Source organism: Lutzomyia longipalpis, chromosome 1 (genome assembly GCF_024334085.1).
Source record: "Lutzomyia longipalpis isolate SR_M1_2022 chromosome 1, ASM2433408v1".
In the NCBI taxonomy this organism is placed as follows: Eukaryota; Metazoa; Arthropoda; class Insecta; order Diptera; family Psychodidae; genus Lutzomyia; species Lutzomyia longipalpis.
The window spans coordinates 37,697,716-37,711,309 of NC_074707.1; the positions used below are offsets into that span (position 1 = coordinate 37,697,716).

The 13,594-nt window shown below is 37.9% G+C and overlaps 1 protein-coding gene across 1 annotated transcript in view; it reads right to left on the minus strand.

Annotated features, from left to right (window-relative positions):
• The window catches only part of LOC129790677 (homeobox protein homothorax-like), a 135,076-nt gene that overhangs the window by 104,206 nt on the left and 17,276 nt on the right, over positions 1–13,594 (minus strand). The window contains exon 3 of the mRNA XM_055828377.1: positions 2,373–2,477. Coding sequence (XP_055684352.1) covers positions 2,373–2,477 — 105 coding nt within the window. The remainder of the gene's footprint in view (positions 1–2,372; positions 2,478–13,594) is intronic.

A 13,594-nucleotide genomic window follows, 5' to 3' on the forward strand; every position in this document is an offset into this window, starting at 1 on the left:
AACATTGCCAATAAAAAATACTTCATTAGTTTCTCAATATTTGTATCACAATTTATTAAATTTTTACGTATTTGGAATTTGTTTACTTTTTTTGCAATTTTGTCAAATTTCCACTTTACTCATTAAATGATTATTTCTTGTCAAGAAAATGTTTCTAAAAATTTTCTTGATTAAACAAAATTTAAGAAATCGAAAAAATCAGTCTTTTCTGATTCTTTTTAATTTGGGATTGATTTTTTAAAAATTAAATCCGCCGGTTTTTCTATACAGGTAGCTCAATACATTGAGTTTTCATTCGCTGTTGCGTCACAGAAAATCAATTAAATTCCGAAAATCCGAGGTCAGTTGCATGCGTTGAATGCAACTGCTCCATCTCAGACTTTTTGCATTTCTCTTCACAATTTATTGATTATAGCTTTATTGGTTGCATGAAGGTCAAGATTCTCAAAGATTGGATCATACTTTGAACGATTCTTTGAAAATGAAGTTTTTAATAAAAATACTTTTGCGTAATCGCTATAGAATCTCAATTTGCTCTTTATGCAATTTTTTTTTATACTTTAAAAAGAAACTATACAAGAGCTACAAAAGCCATATTCTTTGGTCCTCCATCATAATTCTCAAAAGAATGGTGTGCGGATAATTTGGTGAGATGAGAAAAGTATTATATATATGAGAACATGGTGTGTGCTGCACAATGCACCCGAGAGAGGAGAGAATTCTGCCAAAGCCATGGCGACTGGAATGGAAAAAGAAGTGCTGGGTGGCGATGGGTGTTTGGGGCAAAATGAGAATGCCTGGGAAGACGAGAAGATGACGGTGACGAGGAGATATTCATTGGTTATATTTTGCGAGAAAGTCTGGGCATTCGCACACACAGATGCCCCAGCACTGTGATGCTGCGCGAATGGTGGAAGATGATGATGTGGAACGAGTTTGGTGGATCCGCGGGACTGGGAAGGTGGTACTGGGTTGCCATAACGACGTACACCGAGTTTGCCCCAAGGCGCAACCACACTCACAGTTTGCATGTACACCGTGTTTTAGGGGTGCTTGTATGTATGCGATGGGGCACAGCGGTGGTTGTGAATTCACAGTGTTGCCATAGAGACTCCACACATCCCCCAAACCCCGATGGGGTGCGCGTGGTAGCCCAGTGTACTACCCTTACCCGCCGACACAACAAACAATTCCTGCGCACATAGAGCCGTCTCACTCGAGAGCTTATGGTTTGTTTTCGTCGTTATTTCACCGCTTTTATGGTGAAACCAGCTGGAACCCCATCCACACCACCCCCAGAAAGGCGCCGTCACTCTCTGTGAGGGTCTGAATGTGGAGCACTTTGTGATGAAAAGCTCACAGACTCACTGTCTCACTTTCCCACGTGGACTTTTACCGCATGCTCTTCTGAGGGGATGAAAAAGCTCTTTCGTGCTGCACCCTGAGCTTTTGGCGTATAGAGAATTACACAGAGAGGGAGACAGAGATGGGAAAAAAAGTGTCCAGCGAATCACCATCTTACCCATGAGCGAGCTTACAGCAGGGAAACTTTCGCTAATTGTCTCGGTTGGGGAACTTTAATTTCTCGGACACGAGCTTGGCCTTTAATACCCAGGAGGGTAATTGGGATTTATTTTTGGAAATGTGCGGTGAAAAAGTTTCGGACATTGATACACTTCAGGGGTTGCAATTGAGCTTAAAGCTTTACTTTGCTATATATAATATTTTATATATCTGCGCATTTTTCGCATATACCGCGGGGTGTTTAATTAAATTAATATTTTTAATTAAAAAATATATTATTACGGAATTTCAGTGAAAGCTCAACAAGCTTAAAGCTCAAATGAGAGTGTACTGTACATAGCAATATGCCTAAAATAAATCCCTCTTATTTGAAAGCAATAAAAGAACTTTTCAAGCAAAACGAAAATATTTCCCATTATTCAAATTTTGAAATCCTCAATCCCCATTAATTTTAGGAAATTATTCCATTCTCTCTAGGCCATTAGGGCGCTCCCGAAAAACCAAAAAAGGTAAACTTGCGGTGTGTGTATTGGTGGAAGTTTTGCGTATTTCCCCAATTTGAAGAAATTTATATCCATCGCTCCAATGATAATTAGTAACGCCTTATACTGTCTATTTGTATTCAATCAATAGGAGAAGTGTAATAAATTTAGAAGGGGGCGGGTAATAAATATTGGCGGCTTTATTGAACACGAAGAAATTAATTTTATCGATACTTTTTCACGAACCCGGCGAAACCGTGTCAGCTGATAGTACATTTCGGGTGATTGATTGCCAAAGAAAAAGGAAAAACAGAGTGCATGTCTTACTTGGGGTATATTAAAACAGATTGCGGGGATGACACTTACCAGGACTACCTAGGAAGACTGACTGGTAGAGAATTCCTCTCCCCCGCGATGCGTCCGTACTTCGGGCGTCGGCAGGTGAGGTCCATTCTCTTCTACACCATCGACCTGTAAAAGCAAAAAGAAGAAAAAATCGTTAGAGCTTTAAAGCTTTCTCAGAATGAACTTAAAGTTGATTCAAAGTTATATATATAGCACAACATATGTGTGTGTACATGAGCCCAAGGGCCTTAATTGTTTGGCAAACATATAAAGCGAATTTCCTCGCCATTTCGGGCACTTTGTCAGAGGTCAGAGAGTATCTGTCAGATGTGACAAAAGTGTGATTAAATCAAATCCATACAGAGCGACAGAAGCCGCAATGTTTCGATACCCATAGCAATAAAAATATGTATCGCATATGTATGTATGTTTTCGGGGTGTGCAAGTGAAGTGTGAGGAGTGACATAAATAAATGGTGTGCAAACAGATATCTATCAGTATCGAGTTAATTGAATTTAGACACCGATCGGTCATTTAGAATTAGGCGCTGATCGGGGAAACCTAATCGAATCAGATTAAATTTGTCAAAATTTTCAATGGAACACCAACTCAATGTGCCGATATTGCTTTCGGGGCCCACTCTCGTTCAATTGTGTTTTTGGTCAGATAAGAGATATTTAACTTAATTTTCTTTTTTTTTCCTAGAACTTTATCGCATACCATTTTTTTTAATTGTAGGAAAATTTTGGCTGCATTTACATTTTCAAAATAATGCAAATATAAAAGGAATTAAATATTATTTAATTAAAATTAAAGGGATTTTCTTCTGTTTTCCCAAACAGGTCTAAAATGAATAAAACGGCTGAGAATGAACTAATTAAGAGAGAAAATTTTTAAAAATTTTAAAAATCTAGTAGATTTTAAGACTAACAATTTTTTTAAATTTAACGATAGTTTCTAAAAAATTACTCTTAAAATTATTAATTTTCAAAATAGTTTCTATAAAATATAAAATAATTAAACAGTTAATAAACCTTTTGAATATTGGTTCTAATTTTTGCCTCCAATCGTCTCAAATCTAAAAACAAAATATGTTAAGATTTATTACCCTAACAGGCCCTAAAAATTCCATTATAATCTTTCTAAAAAAAATTCCTTCATCCAACATTCTAACTGTGAGGAAAAAAACATTCCATTAAGAAACTAATTTCAATGATTCCCTGTTTCTTTTTTTTTCATTCCTTTCCTCAAGATTGCCACCCCTCGGCATTCCTCTGCAATTGTCTGCCAAGGGTACAATAATGGTGGAAAAACTAATTTCGCCGGCAAAATTGTCATATCCATATTAAATATGCCATTTGCCATAAAAATTCATAAAAAAGGCAATATTCTCAATTATATTGTGTTCTATTGCTACATTGCGGCATCATCCCCCATTTCAGCCTATCGCACCCCTTGTTGCCGCTTTTGCTCATACACACAGACCCCGAAATACAACGAAGCACTTTTCCGGGGGCGGACGCGCTCTATGGGATAAAGGAAGATAGTAATTTTTTTTTCGGAGGCATATAGCTTGTGTACGGTGTGATGTAGACAATGGAGAAATGCGAGATATCAGAATTTATTGTTTTTTACCTTCGCCACTCACTGTTATTGCTCATTTTGGGGCTCCGGCATATTGCTTTTGGTGCTAATATGGGGCGCAACAATGAGCTATCAAGACCTGAATGCGAATTTTGGCATTCTTCCTGGCTTTTTGCGGGTGGAAAAGTGGTCTCTCTCAATCTTCCATCATCATTATTTTAATTAATTGCATTTGGTCTTTGTTGGTGTACTAATTTTTATTAAATTTTTCCCTTAAGAATGGTTTAGAATTATTTTAAAAATATTTCTTGAGAAATAGACGAGTGTTATGTACATAGGTAGATTTTTTTTCACGTGAGGAAAATCGATTTAATAATTTCAAAAAGGGGCTGTTGACCAGTTTTGTTGTATTAATTTATCATTTCAGTGCTCAACTAACCGATATTTTAACCGTCGCACCCACACCCAGTCCAATCTCCCCGGAGCCATGTGATCCGTGCTCATTTGTATGGTTTATGACTCGTAATACATCACCGAGGCCTATTCATGATGTCTATATGACGTAATTGTTGCTCCAGAGCATATAAGTACATACATATATATTTGAAGACCAGCCATCATTGAAGGGTAAGAAGCAGCCCCCCGCACGTCATCGCAATATCTATAAAGTGAGGCGCTGAATGACGTTTTGATATCGAAGTGCAACGGGTGTCATATTAATTCGCCATAAATTTCTTCTCTATCATCGGTGCTGCCACAAATCAAGAAAACGGCTATTCCATGAAAGACGGCGGGCTGCGAGTGTGGCGCATTCACACGCAAAATGGGAGGGATTGATTTAAGACCGACCTGCCATGTCCAATAATAAAATACGAAATACAACCGGCAGTATTGTGACACACACATCTTTCCGCGCAAAGAAAATACATTCGCACACCGCGCAACACATCGCAGTGAGATCTCACAGACATGGAGGAGAAGTATCTCTCGCTACTTTTTTGGGGAATCTCCATGAAAAAAAAAGTGAAAAAGAAAGAAGGAATAAACCTCAGACGAGAAGCTTTTTTTTTTTGTCGAAATCGATAAAAAATGATATTTCGTCAACTTCTTTTACAAGCAATACAATGAAGTGAAAGGATTTATCAAAGTGTCTGGCGTCTTCATGAAAATTCTCTTTACATAAACAGATTTTACTTTCTAAGGTCAATAAAACCGTTATGAAATACCCAAATTCGTATTTTTAATTTGAAAATTTAAATTTTCGTTAAAATTTTTGATATGTCAAAGTTTCGTTCAGTTTTTTAGGAAATATTTTTTAAATTTTCTTTGTTTTTCCGGTCGATATTTTTTAAAGTTACGGAGAGACTATCTCATTACAGAGTGCGAAGCGTGTACAGCCTTGAATCAATAGAATGTCTAGACTAGGAAATATTTTTAGCTGCTACTAATTGACAAATAACTTTCGTTAAGTAAACAGAATTGACATTAGAAAAAATAACTAGATTAGATTAATAAAGATTGTTGACAATAAAAAGTCATAAAAAATTTGACAGAAAAAAATAAACTTAACGAAAAATCAACGAATGTTAGCAACAGCGGCAACAGCTGTCAAAATTTTAACACAACTTTTCCATATGTCATCAACGCTCAGTATTTAAAACATTTTATTTTATCATCTTTCTAATCAACAAAATTGAAAACCCGATAGATTTAATCTAGTGATTAATTTATTCATTTATGCACATGTACAGAAATTAATTTAATTTGCCAAACTGTCAAATTATGCAACAATCGATAAAATCGGGTGAAATTCAAAAAATAATTTACTGAAAAAACGGTTTTTTGGTTGATTTTGCATCAATTTGCCAGCGTGAATTCCAAAAACAAAGCAATTTCAGAGGCAAATTCGCACCACTTGAGCCAATAAACGATAATTCTCGTGTGCTTTCAATCATGGCGTCGTCGAGGTTTTAATAAAAAATGAAAGAAAGTAAAATTAATGTGATTATTATGCAGTGAAGATTTAATGAAATTCAGCGATTTAAATTAATTTATCCCGTCGACGAGTGATGTGGATTTAATCTTGATCTTTTCATTGTCTATTAATGCAGTTAAAGTGTTAATAAATCATCTGTATTCAGTTTTAAATTGTTTTGCAACGTTTTTTTTTCAATAGGTTCGAAAAGGAAATTCCATTGAATATTTGGGAATTTTTTTTCATATGCGGGGAAATAATTCCTTTTAAATCTCTGGCAGTTAATAATTAAAGTATGTGTAGTGTATGATTCCTTTAACCCCGCATTGGCTCGTGGTTTTAGCTATCAATTCACTTGGCGCGATCCTCGGCGTCATCCGTCTTGTTGGTGTGACTCCCAAGTGAGATGTGAATTAAAGCTGTCTTGTAAGCGATTTAATTCACAAAAGAAAATGGAATATTTAGCAACACACTGTGAGGGCACACCAGAGATGTGAACGAATGATGCGTTGACGACGCGGAATTTGTGAAATCATTTCACAACACATTAAATTCGTGATTTATGTGTCACGTGACCGCATCATCGCACACCATTCGCCAAAGGAAGGGAAAAAAAATTGCGCGACCATGGGGGAAGGATGAAGCAATGAAGATGCTGCAGAAATGTATTGTTAGTGGGACAAGGGGAGATCAGTTCTGAGAGATGAAAGGAGGAAAAAAAAAAGAGCGGGAAAGAAGAAAAGTGTTCCACATTGAATTTATGACGGAGATTTGTGAACGCACATGAGGTCAGTGTGTGTGTCACATTATCCCCTGAATTTCCGCTAAAAGGTTCATCGACTTCTTTGCCCAATAATATCAAATAAATGTTGTCCACAGAGGAGACGTTTGGAATTTTATTGCAGCAATGTTTGACAGAAGTGCTTGTCAAAGTGACAGTTATCTTTATCTGTCAAATAGAAGATGTGTCAAATTCACAATATTTTGTTAAAACTTATTTTCTTTTTCTGTATTTTCCTAACAATATTATTTATTTATTTTTGTTTTATATAAGTATATTTTTAGTTTTAATTTTTTAACGCTGTCACTTTGACAATCTATTCTATTCTATTCTTTGACAATTGTAATTTTTCCAGAAGAACGATTAACTAATCATACAGAAAGAATTAATTCAAACGTACAATGTCAAATAGGAACATAAGTCAATTTGACAGTTCTTCATTTGACAACTGTCAAATGAACTCGACAGAAGTGCAACAACTGTCATTTAAAATTCAAATGTAACGTAAAACCAACAAAATTAAACTGAACAATAAATCATTACAAATTCTTCTCTAAGTTGACATTGAAGCCATTGAAGCAAGCCTATGAGAATTCATAATGTCATTGAATGAATTTCCATCATAATCCCATGCTCCAATGTCAAATATATAGCCAAGATTTGCTTCTATAATGTGTGAATTGGCATTTCTTTTTTTTTCTTGAAAAAAAAAAAAACATAGGATGGCTCTCTACCCAGAGATAATCTCGTGTGTGTGCTCTCTCAGGAGGAAAACACAAAAAATCGTTTACGGGTTAAGCTCAGAAACAGATTATTATTAATGATTTTTCTTGGGAGTCGTATGCGTGCCGAGCGAGTAAGCGGGAGAGAAGAGCAATTTCCATTTAGTTAATCAAAAATTAGCGGTCACTCATTTATTATTCATCATCCTATATATCCCCCATATATCGATGTAGGTAAAAATGTATATACTCTGTGCCGCCTCAGTGGATGATGGTTAGATCATGGGCAAATCGCGTTCTTTGTCTTGGATGTTTTTTTTTCGGCATTTCTTGGAGCTCACCATCGACTTCATTATCCACTTCATTTATTCAAAACGATCGCGCGCCTTTTGGGACCACACGATACCGTGTACTCGATGCCGGGAGACGCGACCTAATGCCATTTTGCATTATTTATGGCGGACAAATTAAATGTAACCATCAAACATCACCCAAAAAGAACGTTAAAATGTCGACAACCGATAATTTTCGAGGGAAATTAAAGATAATTTCATTGATTTCTTTCCCGAAGACTTGTAGACAATTTTATTGTTCATCAAAACTAGATGATATCATTGAGGAAGTCCCACTGAATTAATATTAAAATCAATGGGGGAATTGTGTGCGGTTGTTTTTGATTTGTAAAAGTCAATTCTAATCATAGGCTTAGCAAGCTAGAATTATTATGTATGGGAAAGCAATTAATTGCTATATTTATTTCTATTTCCTGTAACTTTGCTTTATATTTGTGTGAATAAGAAGAAAAGAAATGAAATAAAATAAATTGATATATTTTGTATAAAAAGAAGTTCCAGAAAAAGATTTTTTTCTAATTTTTAGAAGAATATTTTCTAATTTAAAAAAATGCAGAAACAGAAAATTGGAACACTTCAGAAATATTACTAGAAAATCTCCTAATCAACCCTTTTTGTAAATTGAAAATTCTCGAAATTCTACCACAAAATCCCTCGTATATGTATGTAGATTTCAATAGAAGAGAAAAGCCAATATATGGGAGTTAATTTGAAATTCCATGGCGTCAATTTGAGATCATGTGCGATTCGTTATTGGGAATCTTCGCACACCAAAGGCAACCGCAGGGGAGTGAAATTCTTCGTGTCTGGGGCCGATGATAAAATTTATGCAATGTTTCAGCTGTCAGATATGCTGAAATCTCATCGTGCTTTTTCCCACACCGCCCCGAGAACACCATATGTGTGAGAGAGCTTTTATATTGAAAATGGAACACGCAAAGCTTTTCTTCATTTTCCATCCAAGCCCTCCCCACATTTCTCTCTCTTCTGTGATTCGGAGGCTCTATCTACCGTGCTGGAGGTGTCGCATCATGAAATTGGAATGGGACCTTTTTGGGCTGAGGGAGGGCGATGAGATTGAGGGAAGATGGGACCTAGAGAGAGGAAGCCACGAATAGAATTTTCCTCTTATATTTTTGAATATTCATAAATCATCCATATCGCTATACACGTCCTATATGCTCAATCTCAGTTTCGTGTGCTCGTGCACCCGAATGGGAATATTGGTTTCAATCCTCACACCTCGCAATGGATTTACCCTGTTCCCATTTTCCACATATACGATGCGGAGGAAAACACAAGGTGGTTCACTTCACCCTCTGTGGTGCTTGATTTTTTTTCAGCCCCCACAAAGAGCCTCTACTACATTTACAAACAGAGTGGGAGGGGGTCGGAAAAAGGGTATAGCAGACACAGAGGAGTGATATGGAAAATCCCTGCTCATTCGCCTCCCAGTTTAGCTTTTTTTTTTTAAAAGAGGAAGATAGCACAAAAAAATAATCTCATGTCTATCGCACGATTTATCCCTCGTGGAAATCTTCCTGCAGGAATTTTTCCACTTTTCATCCACCCTCTGGAAATCTCTGTGTGCCGCAGAGAATCCAATACACTTTGGGATATTCTCCTTGTCTGAGCGCCCTTGTCGCCCCCACACATACCTCACCTTGGGGACCGCCACTGGTAACGAAAAAAAAGCAAGTCTCCGGCACAAAATATAAATTGATACAGCAGAATTGTGTTCGTTCAAATTGAAATGGCGTGTCGAGGAGATATGAAAATCCCAATGCTGACATATACCATGTGAGACAAAACATTATTTGGATATTATACGATATTTTTCATTTAGCGCAGCTTTTTCTCATTCTTTTCTCACTCACATGCCAAAATGCGATACATAATTTTAGGAGGAATATACCTCTATGCGAGGGAGGTACCACTGTTGATGAATTTTCGGTTAAAACTTAAAGAATTTCTTGAGTTAAGTAACATTGTATTAGAGTTAAGAGAAAATATGAAATTAAAACGGAATGTTTCGGAGTTGAAGGTCTCTTTCTTCAGGTCTAATCTTAAGAATAATATTTAATTACCAAAATAATTAAAAGCCTCGTAAATTTTTTGCTAAAATCTGATTTCAAAGCTTTTAAACAAATATTTCATATAAAAATCTCAAAAACATTAGATAATTTGAACAACTTCAACTCTCTAATCCAACCCTTGTGTGCAAACTTAAGTGTTCATCACCTGTAAAAGTACAAAATCCTGTAGGAATAATTCTCAAAAATTGCGGAAGAGCTTTTGAAATGAAACCTGTCGGTGCAAATAGAGTGACAAAATGATGAATGTCAGGACTTGCTCTTCCATGGGGGATATTTTGCTGTTTGAACATCGCGCGAAAGGGGTTGAAAATCGATCGACCTGCTGGAATGAACTTTATCGTCCAGTGAACTCCCACCTGCTCCTTCGACATGAGCTTATATGGTACTAAATTATTCTCGAACAAGGGTCACTGTTGCCAACCATTGCATTTATCGACTCAACACCTGGCCCAATTACTCCAACACAGCCCTCCGACGGATTCGTGTGTTCAGGAGGGGATTATGATAGTTTCAGTCGAAGGCTAAAGACGTTCTACCGGAAGGAAAAGCATGGGGAGGGGGAGGGTGCAAAAATTGAAATGGATCCTCAATGGGAGAGAAAAGTTTCCCCGAAAGGATACAATCCCAAAAGCTCTACATGCGAGCAATTCTCCATCAGACGATACATAGCACCGGCATATAAGCGGGTGTTTGGATAGTTGCCAGGGCGATATGGGAATCGGGTGGAACCTTGCAGTAGCGCATGTGCGCATATTAAATTTAAAATTAAGATTTCAATGTTTCTTCGAGAGAACCCGTCTTGTTATTTAGAACACCTGCTAGGGAGTTACATCATGCACGAAGCAACCCAGCACCTTGCACTTTCCCAGACGTTCCTTAGCACCACAAAGAAAACTTTTAGACGGGGTTTTTTCCTTTTACTTCCACACCATAAGATTCTTCCTCCATAGAGCTTTAAACAATCTTTCACATTATTGGGAGGAAAGGAAAAATCTAATATTTTCCCTTAAAAATAATTCTTTCTTCAGGCCCTAAGAAAGAGATCTTGAAGATCAATCAATTTGGAGTTTGATGCCCTCACAAGAGTAGGTATATACGGGTGCTTTCTGGTGAGGAATTTAGTGTGGAATATTCATTGAGAGGTTCAGGCCATTAACCTTGACAATCGGCCATTTTAAACAGTCGTAAAAACAATAACTTCCCCACACTTTGCCGTCGAGACCACCCCCTCTCACCCCCCTCACAAATTGCGCCTGTTGCGCTCCGTGCGAGAGGCAAAATGATGCCTAAATAGGCCGTCGGATGTTGGTTACGTACACCGCACTATTTGGTGTCTGTCTCTCTCTCTCGCACCCCTCCTGTGCGACTTTAAACTTCGCACACCGAATTCAATTATTGATTGTTGAGCTTTCATGGAGCTTTTGGGATACTTTATTGTTCCCCCAAAATCAATACATAAAGATTTTATGCTTTTAATGCAACTTTCAAGTCCTGAATCAGCACAATAGAAATCTAAATCTTGCCTTTTTTCTCTAGCCTTAATTGAAAGTTCATGAAAGCACAAAAAAGCTAAGATATTGTTGGTGGAAATAAGAAAAAAAGAGCATCTTTGAGGGATTTCTGTAAGAAACAGAGAGAAAGAAAAAAAAAGAAATGCAATTTTCTCAGGGAGTATGGGTGGAAAAAGCTCACTAGAATGAAGGAAATGAGAAATTCCCCAGAGCTTTGTGCCAATATCTGCAAGTGCGGTGAGGGATGATGCCCCCGAGAGACTTGTGGGAATATTGCGGATGAATATAATTTTGCCAGTAATTGCTGGAATAGCATTTTGTGGATGGGGGTGAGTCACATTATTGCCCCAATTCTTGAGCTTTCTCCCATGAGCTACACATTGCATCAAGATGGTGCGGATCACCCTGTGTACAAATGTTTTCCCGAATGAGATGGCAAAATTATCCCGGGTGCGAGTGCAACTGAGACAGGGATGCGCAATGAAAACTCCACGGCAAGTGGGAGCTTTTAAGCTCCCAAAATGGGTATGAGAGACATGTATGAGAATGAAAATCAGTCTGTGTGTGAGTGTTTTCTCAAATACTCTGTGTTATGGGGGGGTTTTTCACCATATAGTGGAAGGCAAAAAGAAAAGTGTGTATATTCCGCAAGCGAAAATCCTCTGCAACTGTTTGACGAGATGAAGGCAGTGTTTGAACGATGGGATCAGAGAATGGGAGTGAATGAGATGGTTCGAGGGGACTCATAGGGTGGCCTTACTGCCATTGGTGTCTACAGAGCGCAGACTCTCAGCATCACGAATCCCAGACTAAGATGATTCTCAGCAGAATTTTGCCCATTCTTCCACATCTTTGAGCTGTGGTGCCGCTTTTTTCCACAACCACTTGAGCTTCCTCTCCGTCATTTTATTCATTTCCCTCGAAACTCGGAAAAATACACACAGGATGAGGCGTCTCTGTGCTCATCCTCCTCGTACAGAAATCCCCCCGCTTTGTGCCGGAATATAAGGTTTTTCCATCCTCCTGGGTCAATCCTTGTGTGCACTCACACACCCAGAACTCCTTCCCATGTTTCCTCTACATCCACCCACCCACCCCTTGGGAGGAAAAGAGGAAGCAGCACCACAGTCCTCGTGCGATGGGAGATGGAGAATTCTTTTCATTTTAAGGGTTGTTTTTTCTGGTTCCTTTTTTCTCTCTTTGCTTGTGTATTTCCCACAGCCTGGCCCTTGTACTCTCTGTATTTCGCCAAAATAAAGAACTCCATGATGTATACGAACTGATACATATCCAGAATACGGAATTTTCTTCAATAAAACTCTAATACATTATGTACTTCATTCATTCGCTTCGCATACACACGAGAGCCGTGGTGTGGGGTGAACAGAAATGAATTCGAGTGGTGAGCTTCGGGGGTTTGAGGGTGGAAATGTGCGAGGTAAATACTTTTCCACGGATGAGAATATCTCCCTTTGCAGTGAGTGGGAAAAAGACAGAGGGTTTGCGCCATGGGGTGTGGGCTACATCCCTTCTGCCGCGCGAGGGTGGTTTGGGTTGAGCCATAGAGACGACGCGAAAACGCGAAGTAACAATAGAATTTCTATAATGAGAATTCCAAGAATCGTTCTGATGACGCGGAAGATTGCCTGTGATGCCCTGCCAGACACTGAAGCGCCATTTTGTGCAAAATCATATCCGCAAACAAACACACTGATGTACATCCCCCCACACACACCAAAATATAATGTCCAATTTTATCCCCCTGAAACTTCCGATGAATTGTCGGTTTGTGAATGGCAAATTATTGACCCAGAGGGGATCTGTATGGGAGAGAATGTGGGGGATGGATGCAGTGAAATATTTTGGGAAATTAAAGATGATTTTCAGAGAGGAATTTGCAATAAATATTATGCAGGAATTATAACGACTTTTTACTATTTTTGTAACAGCTTCTTCTTCTTTTCTTTGTTTGTTGAAAATTAATTAAATATCAAATAAAATAAGAAAATATTTGAATACCCGAAAAATAGAATTTTTCCTTTTTAATTTTTATATTTCTTTGAAGCTCTATAAATTCCTCAAAATATAAATTCCATTTGAGACTCTCTCAAAATTGCCACCCACCCCTAACTGATGGATTGTCAATGAACAAAGTATTGGAAGTGCTTGGAAATGAAAATTGGGGATTAGGTGAGTTTAAGGGTACTTTGGGGGTAGTTGA